Below are 21,142 nucleotides of genomic sequence, written 5' to 3' on the forward strand. Positions count from 1 at the left end.
ATCATGGAAAATGAAGGTAGAATACAATGAAGGGTTCAAGTTCCGACTCTTGAATTTTCCACTCAATGATTGTTCAAGTGAAGGCATATTTAAGGATGCATTGGCTGGACGTGGTTTGCTGCTACAAGTTACTAAAGGACTCAATGTAAGGGACTTGACAGCTTTGAATTACTACGGATCTCTTGGTAAAGCGACTCTAGATGGAAGAATAACTGCTTACGAAAATTTACTAAGTACTGATGATGTTCACTACATCCCTGGTTCCTTGAAAACACTTGGACTGCATAAAAAATTTGAAAGTGCAAACCAACTAGCAATTGTCGAAGGTTATGAAGAGATGTTCCCTTCGGGTGAATAATTCAAGGGAGGACTTGTAAATGCCGAAACTGCATTGTGTCCATTGACAATAACAATTATGGTAGCTGTTGGAAGTTCAACCACCGGCTTCTTAGCATGCCTGATTATCACAAGTGGAACTATTAGTATTAAAGGTTGTGGTACAAGTAGTTTACGAGGTTATGTCAATGTTATTCTTGTTCTTGACCTTGAGAGAAGAAGTTATTATGGAAGGAAATATATGCTTGGTATTAATTTGGCTGCTGCAATTGATTATCCTTGTCATGGCTTGACTCCAGTAGTTCACTACGATTTCAGACCATGCAACAATGATCTGCAGGGCACTCTAAATGAGAGCAAAGTCTTAACAAAATCTCTTGAGTTTATGATCACAAAGAACCTTTGCCAGCATGGTTCAACAATGACCTTGAGGATAAGGTCAATTTCAAGTGGGAAGGATTTTTATGATCGGGAATTAGTTATCAAAAGAGGTCACGTGTTGGGCTTGTTCTCAATGTCAATAACTTTCAACTCTTATTTCACCAATGTGGGAACTTACCAATATATAGAGACAAGCAAGCGGTGAACAGGGCATTCAGAATTTTAATCCATTTTCGTAGCTTCTGCATCTCACTTCTTTTTCTCTCTCTGTGTATCTCTTCGCTCCCTTCTCGTCTCTTCTCTTCTCCTTCTTCTGCTCTCATCTTCTTCTTAATTTTCTTATCCATTGAATTAGGTAGTTTGATTTAGGAATTGATGTATTGATTTCCAAGCTTGTAACTGATTGTACAAATTCGTTTGATCAATAAACTTTCCAATTTAGTTTCAATGTCAATAACTTTCAACTCTTATTTCACCGATGTGGGAACTTACCAATATATAGAGACAAGCAAGCGGTGAACAGGGAATTCAGAATTTTAATCCATTTTCCTAGCTTCTGCATCTCACTTCTTTTTCTCTCTCTGTGTATCTCTTCGCTCCCTTCTCGTCTCTTCTCTTCTCCTTCTTCTGCTCTCATCTTCTTCTTAATTTTCTTATCCATTGAATTAGGTAGTTTGATTTAGGAATTGATGTATTGATTTCCAAGCTTGTAACTGATTGTACAAATTCGTTTGATCAATAAACTTTCCAATTTAGTTTCAATGTCAATAACTTTCAACTCTTATTTCACCAATGTGGGAACTTACCAATATATAGAGACAAGCAAGCGGTGAACAGGGAATTCAGAATTTTAATCCATTTTCCTAGCTTCTGCATCTCACATCTTTTTCTCTCTCTGTGTATCTCTTCGCTCCCTTCTCGTCTCTTCTCTTCTCCTTCTTCTGCTCTTATCTTCTTCTTAATTTTCTTATCCATTAAATTAGGTAGTTTGATTTAGGAATTGATGTATTGATTTCCAAGCTTGTAACTGATTGTACAAATTCGTTTGATCAATAAACTTTCCAATTTAGTTCCAATTCTTGAGTACATTACAATAAGACGATCTATGTTCTGGGGAGAAAAAAGTTTCTCTACGAAGGTGACGAGTACGAAGGGAGGTACTGCGGTGAAGCTTACGACATTGACAGCTTTGACACCCAAAGTTGGAAGCTGATGGCATTGAATGTCCAGGATTTTGTTACTTTTACTAGTACTACTACTGCTTTTATGAAAGAGGAAAGTGAAGTTCTATGTTACTCAATTCTGACGGGCCACTTGCTAGTTTACAATATCCATGAGGATGGTTTTAAATTTCAAGTTCATCCCCACTTTAATTTCCGAGTATCAAGATCCCCAAGCGGCAATTCTTTGCCTAATGGGCTTGATGATGGTGATCTTGACAAACTAATCTATGTGGTCATCAATGTACGGCCGGTTGTAAGCAACTCAACATTGTATTGGTTTGCCAATAACCTGATCTTGTATGGATATGATTTTTCCAAGCAAAGATGGTTTAAATCAACAAGTCTTCAAGGGATGTTATGGGAACTTCCTTTCCCTGATGATGCATTTCCAGTTTTGGTTCAGCTGTGTCGTGTAAATTTCGTGTTGATTGCTCCTTTGTCTTCCGGAAAATTGGGAGTGGCTCACCTTGTTGTCTTCAGAAACACATGCTCTTTATATGTGTCCGTGGAGTTACTCAGTACTTTATCTGTTGATGATCCTCTTTTTGTTCCTGTTGATGGGATAGCAATGTGTGTGCATTCTGTCATTTACTCCTTACCCCTTTTGATTAATTTATGAGCATCAAATTTGGCCTAGTTGAAAGCTCTATCTTTGCTTCCGCGAACTAGCTCTTGAGCTCGGTCCTTATTTTTCTTCCTCCTAAGAAATTATTCATGTGTTCTTAGTATGTGCTCGTTGTGGTTGATAAGTACTTATGAATGTGATACTAGCTCTCAGTTCATTCACATTAGGAGATGGATGGGTTGTCTCTGGTTTCATCTTCCCCTCGTTTGTAAAGGATTTGCAGAGTACCTTGCAGTTTTAATTGCTATGAGTGCTCGATTCTAGGATTGGGTTATGTCTCTGTTTGCTAACTGGATGTAGAAAAAGCCTTTGAACTTCTAAACTGGTTTCATAAGAAGTCATTTTTAAATCAGTGTGTTTGTGGTGAAAAATCTGGATATACTTGTTAGGATCACTTTCCAAAGAGAATTATTTGTCCCTTACAAATACTTTCTCGGGATAGAATGAAGTAAAGCCAAGAAATAATAAATCAGATCTCCAAACACACAAGTATCAGTACTGCGGTTACCAAACTTATGTTGTTTTTCTTAAGGAAGAGTGTTGGTACTTGAGATATATATAAGGATATCTTAAGCCAAGGAGTGTTCCCCTATTTATAGAGATAAGATTTGGATTTTTGATTTCTCAAGACAAAAGTTACTCTAGATTTCTAGATGGCTACCTACTACTTGAGAATGAAAGGCTGAGTTACTTCATTCTACAAGTTACTTGTAAGTTTTTCACATAAAGTTTCATAATTTACGCACATTTTATAGCTCTACCCTTAAATATAGTTGAATCCTCGCACCAATACTTGTACCCCCAAATCTTTAAAATTTAAATTTGAAGGATCCGACCTCTAGATTTGTACTCATATCGGATACCTGCACCCTAGTCCGAGCATCTTAGGGACCTGCTAAAATAGACGAACAATCCTACCATAGAGAACCATTATTATAGCTGTTGTGTCCATGTGAATTAGCAAGTAAACAGAATATGCTTTTTACGAGGGTGCAACGTTGGATCCAGCGAGAAGCCTAATTTGTTTTTGGTTGGTTGATTGCTGTAAACTTTTTGAAGTAGAGGCTGAACATATTGAGCATAAGAGATTGGTGAAGATTTGGAGACTTCACTTCTTATTAGTTTGTCTATTTGAGAACATAAAAATCAGTAGCCACCAAAGTCTATGGCATCCTTATAAATAGGGATGGGTACCACCATCTCGCTTTCACTGAGGCAAAAAGCGAAGCGTTCGCTTTTTAAGGGATAATTAATACAAAAGAATAAAATATTAAATTTGCATATATATATATATATATATATGAAACTCCCATAGCAATAATATATTAATAAATATATCAATTCAAAAACTCAATAGATAGAAATCAAATATTTTAATATACTATTTACAGAGAGAAATTAATTGTAATTAAAGAGACAAAATAACAGTTAATTGTAATTGTAATAATAAAGAGAAGTTAATATGCAATTAATTGCTTACTAAACTGGAAAAAAAATCAAAAGAGAGAAACAGAAGAAGAAAAAAGAGCATAAGTGAAAACAAAAGTGAAAGAAAAGAAAGAAGGAATACTTATACCAGAAACCAGTTGTTGTCGGAAAGAGGAAGAACAAAGAAGACTTACTACCAGAAAAAGAAAAGAAAGAAGAAAGAAGAGAGGCTTAACTGTCGGAAAAGACGCCGAAAAACAAAGGCTTACTGCCGAAAAAAGAAAAAGAAAAAAGAAAGAAAGAAAGAAAAGAAGAAGAAGAAGAAGGAAGTACCTGTAAGTCGAAGAAAACCCTAACTTTCATTTAAGTCTCTTCTTTTTCTTTTTTAAAGCGACGCCTCTGTCGCTATCTCACCTTGTCACCTCGTCGTCGCTACATCGCCTCATCGGTACTTTTTAAAAATGCATCGCGAGCCTCGCTTCGCGCCGCTACCCACTATTAGTGACGTAGCGAGCGCTATTCACAACACTGGTACCACCGACTTACTCATTAAAACTGAAAAAAAAAAAAAAAAATTTGCTATGCGGAGACATGTTTATGCGGCGCGGGGCGTTTTGAAAACAGGAAATTTTGCTATGCGGGGCGGGGCATTTTGATAACAGGAAATTTTGCTATGCGGGATAGGACGGGTTAAGGTTCAACCCACACTGCAACCACCACACTGCAACCACCCTGCCCCATTGCCATCTCTACTTGTTATAAACCTCATGCACACATCCTCATATATAGTATGTGGTTGCAAAAGTGTTTGAGTATTGTTCTCCATTAAATATCAGTTTTGTCAACCCATTTAAAAACAATTTATTTTGACAAGCCAAGCTATTCAGAACTCTCACCTATTTTTTCGCTATGGGTGACCCCACTTGCCTAGAAATAGGCGAGGCAGAGGACTGAGATGGATAAGTTCAAACTGTAAAGTCCAGATATTTTTTGCGGTGTTGTCTGGAATAATCACTTCGCACTAATGTTAATCATTTCCTTTTGTCGGTTGTACTAAGTGCGCATTTTGTTTTTAATGCTTAGACCCTGTATTATGAAATTGATTTATGATTAATTTCTCTTATCAATTAAGGAAATCTCACTGCTATTTAAATGTTTTTTTCCTTGATTAAGCTTTAAATGGATCTCTCTTTTTATTAAGTGGTGATGACTTGTGAGATTTTATATTTCTGTTAAGCTGAAAATTTCCATCTCCTGCTTTCACTTTGGACTCTTAGCACCAAGAGTTAAAGATTCGGTAAAAAGAAAAATGATCAGGCTGGTGCTCAGTTCCTTTGTGTAATTCATTGGTAATTGGTTACTCTGCCACATCATTGGCAAGTGTATTACACTCTTTATTTCTTTGTCGATTATCCAGAAAGTGTTTAATAGGAACAAAATTTTAAGTACCAGAAGTGTTCAATTGAACATATCTTAGATCAAGTGTGACTTTGGCCAATACAAAATGTCAAGTTGATAACTCAATGTAGTAGATACCTCTAATCGCACAGTCGAATTGTTTATTAGCACCAAGCTCACATCCACTTCAAAAGATCCAACCATTGTCAAATGAGGGACTCCATCTTTAACTCTACCCTCCACTCTAATCTCTCCTGAATCAGATATAGCACTGGCAAACTTGGATTTCACATTGGCAATCTGAACCTGAATGAACTCAACTGGACTTTCTGGTGAACCATCTAGAAGAATTCGTTCTTCAGCTATCTGTAGTCCCCTTTGTTTAGCAGTGAAATCTGCATTAACCAGGTTAATGAAAACACTGGAAATAGGCTCAATCAAGCCTTCAGTTATCATGGCATGAAGCAGTCTTGTGTCGAGAACATCGGGTGCTCTAGCTGAACCATATGTTACTTTCACTGATTTCACACCACTTCCACCAGCAACTAGCTGGACAGCAAGTCTACCAAGTTTTTCGGCAAGCACGACATAAGGCTTCAGCTCTGATAGAACCTGCATGAGAGGTAGGAAACATTATAATTCAGACATTTATTTTATCAAAATTCCATGAATCGCTAGAAACTACGCCTCAAAAGAAAATAGTGTTTCTACATGTTGGTAAGGACTCCTCTACAATAAAGCAGATTGCAGGTTAACTAGAAAAATGAAAGAGGTTCTACATGGGCAGGCTAATTCAGTAAAGGTACTATATCGAGCCTTCTTTTTTTCCCCTCTGGTTTATGAATAATAGAGGGTGATAACTGGTAAATATTGAATGCACTTACCTCAGCAGGAACAATAGGTGCATTGACAGCTGTAGCAGAGAGCTCCCCTTTCAAAGCGCCAACAACTGCTTCCGCTACCTCAATTGCCACACCTTCCTGGACAATCATTCTAAGAGTATTAGTAAATGTGTGAACTAGAAGAAAAGTTTGACCATATGAATGTGTCAATGCACAGACCTAAGCTTCCATAGTACTAGCACCAAGATGTGGAGTTGCAGTCACATTCTCATGTTGAATCAACTTGCTATCTTTTGATGGCGGCTCCACAGTGAAAACATCAAGTGCTGCCTGTGACGATTTATATGTTAGTATAATTACGTAAGACATTCAAGGAGAAAGTCTATTCTAGAGTCTAAATCCAGCAATGGAGAGCAAAGGTGGAAGATAACTAAGACGGCTCTTGAACACTTGATATTCCAACAGACATGAAGGTTGAGGGAAATACAGAGACAGCAACAGTTCAACAACAAACTAATTCATATGTTTCCGGTGTCTCAAAGATGAAGGAACCAGGACCTGTGCCACAATGCCTGCATCAAGTGCCCTCACCAAAGCTTCTTCATCAATCACACCCCCACGAGCAACATTCACAATCCGTACACCCTTTTTCATATTTGCAAAAGTTTCATCATTCAGGATCTTCTTTGTAGCAGGGGTGAGGGGCATGTGAAGTGAGATGAAATCAGCAGATGCGAGGGCTTCATCAAAGCTCACAAGTTCCACCCCAATAGCACGTGCACGGTCAGCAGGGGCATATGGGTCATGAGCAATAACATGCATGCCAAGCCCCTTAGCTCGCCTTGCAACTTCTGATCCAACCATCCCAAAACCCATCACAACAAGTGTTTTGCCTACCAGGGAGACACCAACATTTATCCTAACGCTGTCACTGAATGAATCTGGTAACTAATGCCACCAGAGAGGCTGAGGTGAGTAACGTCGCATCGCCTCCGACAACTTCTTTTGCTTTGTAGCTACGGCTCTTATCCTTCCTAAGTGGTTCGTAAGTCTTTCTAGTTTAGACTTCTAAAGACTGCTTACGCCCCTTGTTCCTGCTTTAGCCTGTGAGGTATTGCTCTTGTAGATGGAATGAAATAAGCAATCAAGTCCGTATTCTGTTCGGCTTACGGCTTCATTCCTAGAGTAAGGAGAAAGAAGACACAACGCCGGGAATAGCTCCGAGAGGGACTTCTCTGAGTAAAGAGATAAGTAAGGGTAAGAGCATTCCAATTGAGTACGTGAAGAGTCTCTTTTGAGCGAGGTCTTTGTTCCTCAGCCATTTCCCTGGATACCAAATCATGGTAAAAAAAATTCAGAGGTACATCTCCAAATGCAAAAGCAACAAGTATAACATGGGAACTTATTAGCAGCCATGGAAAACAAAACTTTCAGACAACTATTCCAAACAAATAAATGTCCAGGAAAAGAAAAGGGAGGCTTCTTAAACACAGATTGGATTGAGGGGTCCGTAATCAGGGTTATGATTAAAAAATATTCAGGGTTATGATTAAAATAATTAAAAAGGGAAGAAAGAATGGAGACAAAAGTGGCTTTAGTGCAGACAGCAGATCAAATAACCAATTAGCTCAACTATCCTTTATGTATCTTTTTTATGAAGGTGTTAGCTTGTATGCATCTTGACTAATACATCCTACAAGCACATGAGAGGTGTCGGGCAAACTTGGTAACTAAGACAAGAGGAGACAAGCTAATACCAAGGATTGTAGCTTGGGTTTGAATCTGGGATCTTAATTTATTTCCTTTCAGTTAAATAATTTCGAGTTTCCTCACTAGTATAAATTCAAGAGGGAATATTAAAACAAGTAGAATTGCCTGAGAATGATATCACAGGTACCTTACGCTGAGTAAACATAGAAGCAGAGGCCTAAAGCATCAAGGTAAAAATGACGAATGGTAGGACTAATATCAGGCGCATTTCTCGACAAAATCGTAAAATAAAATAAAAATTAATGGAGTGATTAACTTGTAGTGAGCAAGAGGATTCCATTCCATTTTGTCTCAAGGAAACAAGTGCTTACTTGCAAAGCTCTTAACGCTTAGCTTAGATGTTGAGAAATTGTTCCATTACATCTTCTTTGTGCTGAAAATCTGATTGGATAGATGCTTCCTACATCAAAGAAACATGAAATTAACAATAAAAGTAGACATATTTTACACGAGAATTCTCAAGATATGATAAAGCCTAACCTTGATTTATGCTATCAAAGTAAGAGGTTTCTCACGATCCAATCAAAGTCATGCAAGCTAGTTGGTTCTCATTTTCCCCTGCCATCTTTCAATTTTTCTTTCTCTTTTTCGGAGCGTCGTCCATCTTCCTTAATGGCTTATCACACACTCCAATCAGCTCAACATTCTGAGATTCATGTTCCTTTTGTAATACCGTTGCTGCTTGATCCACCTCTAGATCTTTATTCTCATAGTACAAATGTAGTCCCCTCTCTGTTGCGATGTTATTTTCAACAAACACCTGCGAACTAGAAGTGCATGATGTGTACTCTTGTTGTTTAAATACCATAGAACAACCAATTTCAGTTGTCATTGCATTATCTTTTTGCAGAACTGGATGGAGTTTGGGACTTTGTGTCACACATTCCTTCCTTCTCCATCTCCTAACTTTATTCTCATACTCCAGGCGAATTCCCCAGCACCCTTCCTTCCCTGACATTACAGATACCTCAAATAGGCAATAATCATTTGGGTTCTTCGCTTTGGTGCCTAAAGGCTTAAAATGGTCCCCAAATATTTGAAATGGTATGTAGATAAAAAGCATGCCGGGAGCAGTATTATCATTTGGCGAATCATATAAGCAAAGGGGATCTTCCGATCCAAGTAATGTTTCTAGGCCGAATAATCTGCAGACCAATGTAGGAGTAACTTTTGAATCTTTTTCCTCTCCATGAACTTGGTAGCATATCGAAAAACCCATGAATTTATCAGTATACCAAGATGGGTTCAGATTAACTGAGATTGTGTTTTGATTTATAAACTGATAAGTGAAAAACTCGGGAATTTTGCCTTGGGGAAATGAAATGCTAAATCTTATCCACCTTTGGCGGAAGAAGTCATTCTGAAACAAAAAAGCTCAGTTTTAATATATATGAATAATTTGACAAGAATATTCAACATTCATACATGTGAGGGAGAGATAAAAACCTGGATAGATCTCCTAAGAAAATGATGTAGGAACTTGAACACATTAACTTGGTTACTTGTGACAGTTCTGCATTCGGTTATTTCATGACCACACCATGATATTGAGATCTCTTCCAAGTTAACACACTTCAAAACTAGATCTCTGATGCTCTTCAAGGCTAAATGATAGTCTGCACATAGCACCCGTAAATTCGGGGGTAGCTCTCCTGGCAGTTCAGTAAGACCCTTACAGAATTGTACGTTCAGACGTTCAAGGCATAAGAGTTCATTGATGCTGTTAGGTAAACAAGAAATATTGCTTCCACTTACATTTAAATATTCCAGAAAGTGCAAAGATCCAAGATCCTCAGAAAGTCCACCCAATATATTGAGATTACTAAGATAAAGATAAGTCAAGGAGGATAAAGCTGAAAGCTGGCGCAAAACAAAACTTGAGGAATGTTGAAGTTGTACAACACGTGAGAATCTTAAACTCCTCAGTTTGCCAAGCTTGCTGATGGAGGGAGGCGGTTGGGAGATAGCAGTTCCTCTTGCATCAAGTAACCTTAACTGTTGCAGATCACTAATGTTTTCCGGAAGGTTCTCTAGCTTTTTGCAGCCGCAGAGAATAAGCTTTTGAAGATTCGTCAAATTACGGAGGCTGTTTGGTAGACTTACAAGATCTTCGCAACCTTCCAGATTGACAGTATTGAGGCCGCTCAGACTCCCAATGGATGAAGGTAGTTCTCTTATTTCTGTAGAATTCACAGTCAAATGTTTCAAGCAACGCATATCTCCATTGATTTCTGGAAATGTATCTAATCTTGGACAATTATATATACCGAGATAACCAAGGGATTTCATCTGAATGGAATTCGGGAGCTTCTTTAAGTTCTCACATCTGTCTAAGGCTAACCGGACAAGCTTTCTTTGAACTCTAAGAGATATGGGGAGCTCTACCAATCTAGAACAGTGGTATATGCTAAGTTGCTCCAATTGCTGTGATTCAGAGAGGCTGTTTGGCAGCGCTGCAAGTTTATTGCAGCCCGAAATGTCCAGATATCTAAGATTTTGAATAATAGTGTCTGGAATACTTTCAAGATCTTCACAATAGTACAAATGTAACCTGCTCAGGCCGCTAAGAGACATGAGGGGTAAGCTTCTTATCCAGGGGGATTCAACATAGAGTTCTGATAAGCGCCGCATATTTCCATAGATTTTTGGAAATTTTCTTAAACTTGTGCATTCACGGAGGTTGAGATTCTCAAGAGATTCCATGGAAACAAATTTTGGAAGCTTCTTAAGTTTGCTACAACCCCTCAAATTCAAAGAAGCAAGCATTCTGCAATGTCCAAGAGAGGGATGGACCTCTTCCAAATTCTTACACCCCTCTAATATTAGTCTCTCCAGGTTTGGCATGTCACCAAAATTAGGGGTTTTTCTTAACTCAAGGCTCTTGCTTAGATCCAAATGCTTCAAGTAGCTCAATCTCTGTTTTCATACAAAGAGTGGAATATAAAACATAATGTTTCTGTGAAATACCATTAGCTTAAGTAGTAGTAATAGAAATATTGCCGTGTATTTTGTGGAGGAAAAAAGAAAAAGAGAAGAGAAAGAAGAGAAGAGAAGGTTGTTACAAAATTGACGGAAAACGCATACTCCCTCCGTTTCAGTTTATGTGAACCTATTTGACTGTGCACGAAGTTTAAAAAAGAAATGAAGACTTTTACAACTTTGGGGAGTTAAATATCCCAGTATTTGTGTGGCTATAAAAACTTCTCATTAAGGGTAATACTGGAAGTTTAAGTTAAATTGTTTTTAAATTCAGAAAGAGATTGATTTTTTTTGGAACGAACTAAAAAGAAAATACGTTCCCATAAACTGGAACAGAGGGAGTACTAATTAAAATGGAAAAGTTTCGTTTTCAGAATGCTCATTAAAGTAAGTTTTCAGAATGCTCATTAAAGTAAGTAGACTGGATGAAAGAAAAAAATTAAAGTAGAGTGTAGCTAATGTGGAAACAAGTTTTCAGCTTTGTTTTTGAAATACTTATTGTCATAGCATTAAACCTAGCCAAAGAAAAAACTTGGAATTTTGTTGTATTGGAGAGAGAGAGAGTGTACAAGTAAACCTTTGATATTGGCCAAAGTTCGACAAGCCGACTTCCCTTTAAACAAAGGCCAACGAGGTGTGATGGTTCAAACCTCTCTGGCAATAATCTTGAAGGATAATTTGGCCATTCAATCCACCGCAGGCTAGAAGGAAGACAAGTGATAATGCTACGCGAGCAAATAGTTTCAGCCATGACAAGAAAAAGAAAATCTGACCAAACAGTTTCACCAAGTATCAACACCTGTAAGCTTTTCATCCTCTTGAATACCTTGCTATGATTGACACGATCATCTTCAAAATCAAAACCTTTTGGAATCCATAGGCTTTCCACCTTTTTTGTTTTCTGTAAAGGAAGAGATATATATCTATTTGTTAAGGAATTGATAAAAACGAAGCAGAAAAAACTCAGCCGAACAAATTAAAGTCACAATACTATGAGCTTACAAAATTATCAATTTAGTTAAAATATTCCTTACCAACTTTCCAGCAAAAAGGTCATTAACCTCCTCATGAAGCCATATTCTGCTGTTTGCATACTCTTCCCTCAACATATTTTCACCCATTTGTCTTATCAAACTATGCATCCTAAATGTGTGGTCATATCTACTGAAGGATAAGAGAGATTTTTCGCTGAGGCGGCTTATTCCTATCGACTGATGAATACCACAACTCTTAAGTATTAGTGCCACATGATCCATTGATTTATAATTGTACAAGCATGCGATATCTAGAAATATCCTCATCTCATCCTTGTTCAATCCATCAAGACCAATCTTAAGTTTTCCTAAAATGTCATCATTAGGGATTTTCTTCAGTCTATCAATTATATCTCTCCATTGCTCTTTGTTTCGTCCACAAAAAGAAGGACCCAAAACTTTAAGAGCTAAAGGGAGCCCATCAGCATATTTCACCACTTCCCTTGAAAGTTCCTCAAAATCTCTCTCTGGAGAATTTCTGTTGAAAGCATGCATATAGAACAGTTCAAGTGCATCATTCTCGGATAACAGTTGGACTTCATACACTTTATCCTCCTTGACATGAGCGATTATGACGTGCTTGTCCCTCGTGGTAATCAAAATTCTACTACCCCTACCAAACCACTCTGTCCCTCCAACTATAAGCTCTAGTTGACTTAGATGGTTTACATCATCAAGAATGACCAAAACTTTCTTCCAGCGAAGCCCATTCTTTATAATTATGGCACCTTCACGTTCACTAGTTATAGGTATATTTTTCCCCAATAGCTTATGGATGAGAGCTTGTTGTAACCATGTAAGTCCCTTTTTCAGGTACATTTCTCCAACATCACCAAGAAAACAATCAGCTTCAAATTGATGACGATATCTCTCATATATAACACTTGCAATTTCTGTCTTGCCGATACCGCTCATCCCCCATAATCCAATGGAACGAACATCATTTGATTCCGTATCTAATAATGAGATTATTTTCCCAATTTGAGGTTCCATACCCACTAAGCTTCCGGAAGACAGTGGGATAACTTGAAGCGACTTTGGTAATATGTAATCAACTACCTTATTGATGCACTCAACCTCATCCCTACACATTACAACAAAAAGAGCCACTATGTAAATTAAGCAGAAGTTAATATAATGTTTTAATAGACTGTTCTCTAACACAAATGCCCACATTAATGCTACAAGGTAATCAACTACTCATTGTCAATTATAATGTTTTATCTCCAAAAATCTAATCTAGAAATAATTATAAGCCTTATCTGGATAAATCAGAAAGATATCTTCCATATATATTCCTTATTCCATAATTTTTACGGCATACCTGTTTCAACAGAAAGTTTTCAAAATATTGCAAAACAAAATCACGATATCATAAGACAGATGCATGGAGAATCATAAGAAAATCAAGACATCTTCCAATGATGCCTATATACCATATCAAGATGAGCTTATTATATCAATTAAACTTTTTTTTTAAATTATAAATACAAGTAAACCGTTACATGTCTCTGCTTCGTGGATTTTTTTTTCTTTATAGGCAAAAAACACAGATGATAGTTGTTTGGAAGTGTAACTTATAGTTTGGTCCTATTTCCTCTTGCAAAACGAGAAAGCGAAACAGAAGAAGAAAAAAGAAAGTTTACTTATAATTTTTTAGATCATGACCTGATAATTTTCCAGCCTCTGCAAATGCATCCCTCCATCTTTGAACCTTCTCCTTATCATCTTTGTATGTTTCCTCGTGCTTGGAAAATGATTTAGCGAATGGCGGATTTTGATGGCGTACAACAGATGGGCTCACATCATAAAAGATTGGAAGCACAATTTGGTCCAATTCATTTCGGCACTTTATGATGTGGGCAAGCTCCTCTAAGCACCATTTTGAGGATGCATATCTCTTGGAAAATATCACAACAGCAAATCTGGACTCTTCTATGGCTTTCAAAAGTTCAACAGAAATTGATTTTCCCGTTTCCAAACGCTCATCGTCTTTGAAAGCATGGATTCCTCTCTGTTCTAGAGCACTATAGAGATGACTCACGATGTTTTTACGCGTATCTTCACCTCTAAAACTCAAAAAGACATCATACTTCCAGACTTTGGAAGATGAAGACATACTGGAAGAAACACAAGACATTTTTGACGATAACTGGCCGTTATGTTGCTGCTTTTCAAGATAATTGCCAAGTCTTCTGCAACTTTAGGAAAACTTCTTGTCATCTTCCTTCTTGTTTTTTTATCCAAGTCTTAACTGTGTGCGTATACACATATATTCAAAGGCGGATCTAGCATTTAAGTTTTATGAGTTGTACCTTTAAGGTTTTTAGGATTGAACATATTGTCTTTTTAAAGTTATGAGTTCATATCGCTATTTATTGCAATATTAATAAATTTGTACATATAAATTTATGTTGCGCGTCAAAAGTACTAACTTCAGTTAAACCAGGCATATATTCTTTTAGAACTTCCTATAGACAAAGTAGGTTCGGTATTATCAACAACCGCCAACATTGACCAGCCACATAAATTACTGTATTTGTGAGTTAAGCAATTGTCATTCTCAGTTTTTTTATATTTGTTGTTTCAATAATTGAATTGACCTTTCTTTCAGTAATTATCAGAGCATTTAATTACAATATCTTTATGTTCTTAAGTTCAATGTCTCTGGAACATCACTATCTGCAACATCTTCGATACAGCACAAAGGCTAACATGGCAAAACGAATTAACTAAGAAAACCTAGCTTAAAAAACAGCATCTTCAACTCTATTTGCTTGTCGATTCAGAGGAAAACCTAACAGCTAAAAGCATTTTTTCAGAGAAATCGAACAAGCGATTTAATTAGACTAACCTTCAATTTCCTGTAAAAGTGCAAAAAATGAGAAGCTCGCCCATCTTAATTCATATTCAGTCAGCAGCACAGACCAACGAAATTTTGGGGGAAGAAGACAGAACGGGTACGGGAGTTGAAACTTGAAAGTACAGTTGGGTTAAAATATCATAGTACACCCAGTTTTCACACTAGCCGGCATTTATCAAGTCAATAAAAAATAGCCACTATTTTACTGTAACAGGGACCGATTCAGTATAATATACAGGAGTTCCGGTGCATTTGTGTACGAACTCCAGCATATTATGCTGGACCGGTATACTTTGCTAACTCCTGTAAAATTTGCGGGAGACTGAAGCACCAGTGCTCATACTGGACAATTATACTTGCTGAAACTCCCGCAATAATTATGCTTGAACTCCCGTAAAATTTGCGGGAGTTCCAGCATAGTTATCCTGGAACTCCCGTAAAATTTACGGGAGTTCAAGCATACTTATGCTGGAACTCCCGTAAAATTCGCGGGCGTATTTTTTCGGATTTTGAACAGTATTTTCGCTCAGATTTAAAGTGACTAAATTTCGATGACTTTTGAAACTTGGCTATTTTTCAACGACCAGTGGTAAATCTGGCTATTTTTTGAATTTATCCCGTTTTTAGGCCCTCCATAAAAAAAGAAAAATTCCTTTTTTCAATGTTTTTTCAAAAAAAAAAAAAATTGAGGGATTTAACACAAATAGCGAGTGATATTTATTATTTACTTTTTCTAGTTAAATATATATAGATAAAAACATAATTATACACATAATATAATACATTAATTATGCATATATTATACCTCAACATACTATTTTTAGTATAAGTGGTTGAGTGGGCACCTGTTTGGATTAATTATTCAGAATAGTTTTGACGACTTTTTCAAAAAAAAAATTTCTACTCACAAAACAGCAATATTTTTGTAAATAAAATGCATGTCCAAACATAACTTCAAATTCTATATATCATTTTTCAACTGAATTCCAATTAATAATTTTTTTGAAAATTACAATTTTTATGTCCAAACGCCTACTTATTTAATGCTTAAAAGTTTTTGTCTTTTTTTTTTGGGATTATTTGGACTTAATATCTGCCGTCTACGTGTACTAGTTTATTTTGCCACATCATTAAGTGTGAACTACACACATCAATAGGTACAACAACAAGAAGAAGCCCAGTGAAATTTTTACATGTGGGCTCTGGGAAAAATAGTGTATACGTGGTCTTTACTGCTATCTTAAAAAATTAGTGACTGTATCTAGTAGACCTCGGCTCAGAAAGAATACAAAAGTAAAGCGGATAAAAAGGCTCTAGAAAGGTAAAAGCAGCAAATATACCCATCAATAGGTCAGGCCTTAATTATATATAAGGTGTCGACAAAGATTCAGGCAAATTCAGGAAGTTGCCTATGTATTTCACAACGTTTTTTCATTTCCAACGACTTAATCAGGCGTATATAATGTAAAAATTGCACGGGGCATCCTATTTGGGCGCCCCCTTTTAACCTGTAGCCGCTTTGTCTTTCTGTTTGCATCCGTACCCACTTTTTAAAAAACTTCAGCTTCCCTTTCTCCTCCCCTTCTCCTCTTCTTCTTCTTCTTCTTCTTCTTCTTCTTCTTCTTCTTCTTCAATATCACAGTTCTTGCTCTTCACTGTAGTTAGTGTTTGAGATAAGCCTTTACAAATAGAATATGAGATTGGAACTTGCTAGTTTCATGCTTTGCGGTAACTGAAGAAGATAGATTTTCTGGATTTACCTTTGCTCGATATGTAATCGTCAGATTTTCATTGACCATTCTAACAAATTTTAACGGGAAATAATATGTAGCTACTTAAACATGATATTTCAAGACTATCCGCCAAAAATTGCTAGATATTTCCATGTAATTCCTTCGATGAATGTACAAGAAACAGTACAAGAAACAAAGACAAAAACTTCAGCTCTAGAACTGAAGTTTCCTAGTTACAACATAGAAACTTCAGCTCTAGAGCTGAAGTTTTTATTTTATAACTGGCAAACTTCAGCTGTAGAGCTGAAGTTTTTCGGTTACAAAGACAAAAACTTCAGCTCTAGAGCTTAAGTTTTTATTTTATAACTGGAAAACTTCAGCTCTAGAGCTAAGTTTTATTTTATAACTGGAAACTTAAGCTCTAGAGCTAAGTTTATTTTATAACTGGAAACTTAAGCTGAAACTGCTAAGTTTATTTTATAACTGGAAAACTTAAGCTGGAAAACAGCTTAAGTTTTATTTTATAACTGGAAAACTTAAGCTGGAAAACTGCTTAAGTTTTTATTTTATAACTGGAAAACTTAAGCTCTAGAGCTTAAGTTTTTATTTTATAACTGGAAAACTTAAGCTCTAGAGCTTAAGTTTTTATTTTATAACTGGAAAACTTAAGCTGGAAAACTGCTTAAGTTTTTATTTTATAATTAGAGCTTAAGTTTTCCGGTTACAAAGACAAAAACTTCAGCTGAAGTTTTCCAGTACAAAAGAAAAACTTCAGCCCCGTGGGCTGAAGTTATGTGAAAAAGCGGGTACGCTTGTAATTTTTTTTGCAAAGCGGGGCACAAGTTAAAATGTGGCACAAAAAACGGGCATCGATGCAAATGCCCCGTATATAATCGAACCTACGTTGCATATGTATAATTTATTTAAAAAGATAGTGAAAACTGTATAATTTAAGTCAAAATATTTAATAAGCAAAAAATTCTAAAAAGTATTTTAAAAGATCATGACCAAATAAAATTTCAAAGTAGAGACTGAAAGCACAAAATTGTGGACTGCAACTTACAATTTCACTCATCGCCTCAATAAGTAGCTGTGCGACAAAAGCTTATGAATAGAAAGTTTGATTGGTTGGAGTCATGTTAGGATTTTGATGATCGCAGCACAAGCAAGTTAGAAAAGAAAAGAGAAATGACTAATTCAATTTTATTTTTTCTTAAAATCATTGTCTCTCACTCATATTACATACATTTGGAAAAAAATAAAAAATAACCAAATTTATAACTGGTAATTGAAAAATAGCCACAATTTCAAAAATAATCAAAATTTAACCACTTTTTCATGTAAAAATAAAATCTGAACAAAGAAACCCTTAAAATCCAAAATTTTTATTATGCTACATATAAGCTTCCAACATAATATTCCGGAGTTCCAACATAATAATATACAGGAAGTTTATATACAAGAACTCCATAATTTAACATATTACGCTAAAACATTCCGTGTGTTGGAGTTCCAATATAATAAGATGGATGGAAGTTTATACACAAGAGCTCCATAATCCCGCATATGCTAAAACTTTTCGTGTTTCGGCAAAAAAATGGCTATTTTTTAATGACTTTACAAACGTTGGTTATTTTTTAACTACCTATCCAAAAACTGGCTAGCCCATGATATTTTCATCATACATTTACATATCGATTCACTTGCAATTAAATGGCTAATAATAAAAATAATTTTAACGCACGTATTGAGATATTAAGTCAAGCAACTTTAATATAAATGCCAAAGTCCAAAGGAAGAAAGGAAGGAAAAATGCTGCAACCAGTGCCTACATAATTAGCACAAAATCAGCTTAGTTACAATGGGAGTAAACAATGCCAGGATTGAAGAATTGTTCATGTTTGATATTTTAGTCCTTTGTTTTGAGAAGGATATCTCAGCTATATATTCACCAAGAATACAAACAATCTGAAGACCTCTGACTGAATAGTTGAGTTAAACAACATCCTAGTTTTGGATTTAGGTTAGGACGGATTAAAGCATTCTAGAAAAGCAACTGAAGTAAATAGAAGCAATCCCATTACAATCTCGTAACCACTGGCAAGTCTCTGGACTGATCCTCGGAATCCAGCTCTTTTAACTAGAGACTTCCAGGCTTGAGCAATCTGGAAGAGAGAGGGGGGAGGAGGGAGAGGGAATCAATATAAGCTATAGCAAAATTAGCCACACAACATTTAGTTTTTGATAATAAGCTTTGCATGATTTATGCAGCGCTCAAGCTATCCGGGCTTCAATACAGGAGGCCAAATGATGTATTAAACTATTAATTATACGACGATCATATTAGTTATGCAGGTTTTAAGTTATCTAAGATTCGAATGGACCAAGTATTTTCCCACATGAACCCAAGGAAAGTGAAAGAAATGCATACCCAATCAAGAAAACAGAGAAGGGGAAAAGTAGAGACATACCCAATCAGAGGCTCTGAGAAGACCAAGTCCTCCAACATTAGCAACAGCAGCAACTGAGAACCCACACCATATACATTAAACATGTTCGATATAAAAGATGTCAACTTCTTAATCCAGGTCAATACGATGATTAAAAAAAATGTGCACTTGACCAATAATTCAAGGATTCAAAGGTAGTCAATTACCATAATTCTGGGCCATCTCGAGGAAGGATTAAACTGCAGAACTTTGTGGTAATACATCATCCCTCTCACTGGATAATAGACAGTTAAGTAATCCATCAAATGTGCTTAGAAGTAGCAAAAATGCTGGAAAGAAAGCTAATTACTGGAGGTGCGGAGGGAGAGGTTGGGAAAGCTAAAATATGTCAGATATTATCTATGTGAACATAATTATATGATTCCGTGTCTCCAGATTAAAATCATCTCAGTTCACCAGTATGAGTACGAAAGGAAAGTCACCATTATATATCTACCAATCTTGTAAGCTCAAGTTCATTACTGAAAAGGTTGCAAGAGTATTAGTTAGACAGACAGGATTCACCTCTCCTAAATGTAAACATGGTGAAAATGGGACACTGGTTCTTCGAGAGCCATTTATATATCATTGTTATCTCTATCTCCCCAGAAGAAGTCAAAGTGCGTACAGAACTTAATTTGGCTACTTGATATACTTGGTATAGGTTTCTTTGATGTACACAGATTGGTTCTCTTTCTCTTCATCAAAAAAAAAAGATTGGTTCTCTTTCTCGAAGCACCACTCGTTTTCCAACAATTAAAGCGTCCAAACTGATCCTAGATTCCACCTTAGTGAACCAGAGGCCAACAGGCTTGAGCAATCTGGAAAAGAGAAGAAAATCTACCATAAAAATCAGAATCAAAATAAGTTTCCTGGCTTTCAAAAAAAATTAAAAAAATAAATAAAGTCTTTCATTATGGTAAATCCTGAACTGCCAATTGACATCTCATGTTTCTTGAAGATTGTATGATTTTATGAAGTCTTGATATGCCATACATTTTCACTAGTTCAAACTCAGTTTCTTATGACGAGAAACAAAAACTTAGTGGACAGTTGCAAGCAGAACAAATGTTGTTTCTAACTAAATCTTGTTCTATGGACCAACAAATCTGTTTAAAGTGGCATAGTAGTAGTCTTGTTTGTCTGCTCAATATAAAATGAGCTTGTGGGAAGACTATTACTGAATCAGGACTTCGTTCTCAAGGATGCTTATCAACACTGTGCACTTGAATCACTAGTTCAAAGAAAAAAAAATAAGTCCAAATTCATTCACCTTAATCCAAAACATCGTGACATTTTTAGGTACTAATATAGCATCCAATCATACAATATATTTACCAAATAGAAAAATATCATTTCATTTTCCAATTGAGATCCAGCACCCATGAATGTCAAATCTGGAGAAAAGTGAATTGTTTTTCGTATAGCTTCTCTTAACACAAACATCAAGAATCTCAGCACCTTAATAACAAAAAGCATTAACAAAAATTGACCAACCACATTAGAAGTACAATCCCTGCATGGGATTTGAGTTGGAAGAATAACTCCAAGAAAGAGGCAGAAAGCACAATCCCTGCATGATTTGAGTTGATTTCCTTGAACATTTGCACACTGTTTCAGCACGACTTCACTTAGTGAGAATTGCAACGATTAAACATCAAACACAGATAATATATGTTGAACCATATCATGTAAATCAGCAGCAATTCCATACGAAAAGTAAAGGAAGTACACTAGTATTTCAGAAAAGAAGGGAATTCATTAGCTACCTGAAGTTGTTTCTTTTTTAACTTAGATTTGAAGGTTAAAATTCATTTCCAAATTACAATAATAACAACAACTACGCCTCAGTCCCAAACAAGTTGACGTAGGAGGTATGAATCCTGATTTCTTTCTTTAATTTAAGCTCAACTCATATCATCATCATTACCAATATAAAATAAAAGTGAAAGTAAATGAATTCCTCGGATATATATATATATATATATATATATATATATATATATATATATATATATATATATATATATATATATATATT

General features: G+C 36.1%; 3 protein-coding genes across 9 annotated transcripts in view; all 3 read right to left on the reverse strand.

Moving 5' to 3' along the window:
- LOC109233287 (TMV resistance protein N-like) lies at positions 5,364–13,820 on the reverse strand. 2 transcript variants are annotated; one of them, XM_019399103.1, is made up of 10 exons: positions 13,685–13,820; positions 12,017–13,100; positions 11,560–11,883; positions 9,450–10,919; positions 8,484–9,363; positions 8,315–8,403; positions 6,792–7,559; positions 6,453–6,563; positions 6,276–6,371; positions 5,364–6,003 (listed from the first exon to the last, which is right to left on the reverse strand). In XM_019399103.1, exons 1-5 carry the CDS (start codon positions 13,720–13,722, stop codon positions 8,572–8,574), a joined length of 3,708 nt encoding a protein of 1,235 aa, XP_019254648.1. In that variant the 5' UTR covers positions 13,723–13,820; the 3' UTR covers positions 5,364–6,003; positions 6,276–6,371; positions 6,453–6,563; positions 6,792–7,559; positions 8,315–8,403; positions 8,484–8,571. The 2 variants fall into 2 exon arrangements, with proteins under 2 accessions (XP_019254648.1, XP_019254649.1); XM_019399104.1 differs by lacking the exons at positions 5,364–6,003; positions 6,276–6,371; positions 6,453–6,563; ... (1 more) ...; positions 8,315–8,403; positions 8,484–9,363 and having other exon boundaries at positions 9,510–9,655; positions 9,759–10,919.
- LOC109233716 (D-3-phosphoglycerate dehydrogenase 1, chloroplastic-like) lies at positions 5,467–7,109 on the reverse strand. The gene is made up of 4 exons (XM_019399582.1): positions 6,792–7,109; positions 6,470–6,563; positions 6,276–6,409; positions 5,467–6,003 (listed from the first exon to the last, which is right to left on the reverse strand). Exons 1-4 carry the CDS (start codon positions 7,107–7,109, stop codon positions 5,467–5,469), a joined length of 1,083 nt encoding a protein of 360 aa, XP_019255127.1.
- Positions 18,360–21,142, reverse strand: part of LOC109233288 (TMV resistance protein N-like) — a 12,852-nt gene continuing 10,069 nt past the window's right edge. For 5 of the 6 annotated variants that reach the window (XM_019399110.1, XM_019399107.1, XM_019399108.1 and 2 more), the window contains 5 exons: positions 20,599–20,712; positions 19,627–19,922; positions 19,269–19,336; positions 19,084–19,136; positions 18,360–18,777 (listed from right to left, as the gene is read on the reverse strand). The gene's annotated coding sequence lies outside the window, so the exon portion shown is untranslated. Of the gene's footprint in view, positions 18,821–19,083; positions 19,137–19,268; positions 19,337–19,626; positions 19,923–20,598; positions 20,713–21,142 lie in introns of all 6 variants that reach the window. The other variant, XM_019399109.1, reaches the window with a different exon arrangement.

The sequence above is a fragment of the Nicotiana attenuata genome, chromosome 10, assembly GCF_001879085.1.
Source record: "Nicotiana attenuata strain UT chromosome 10, NIATTr2, whole genome shotgun sequence".
Lineage (NCBI taxonomy): Eukaryota > Viridiplantae > Streptophyta > Magnoliopsida > Solanales > Solanaceae > Nicotiana > Nicotiana attenuata.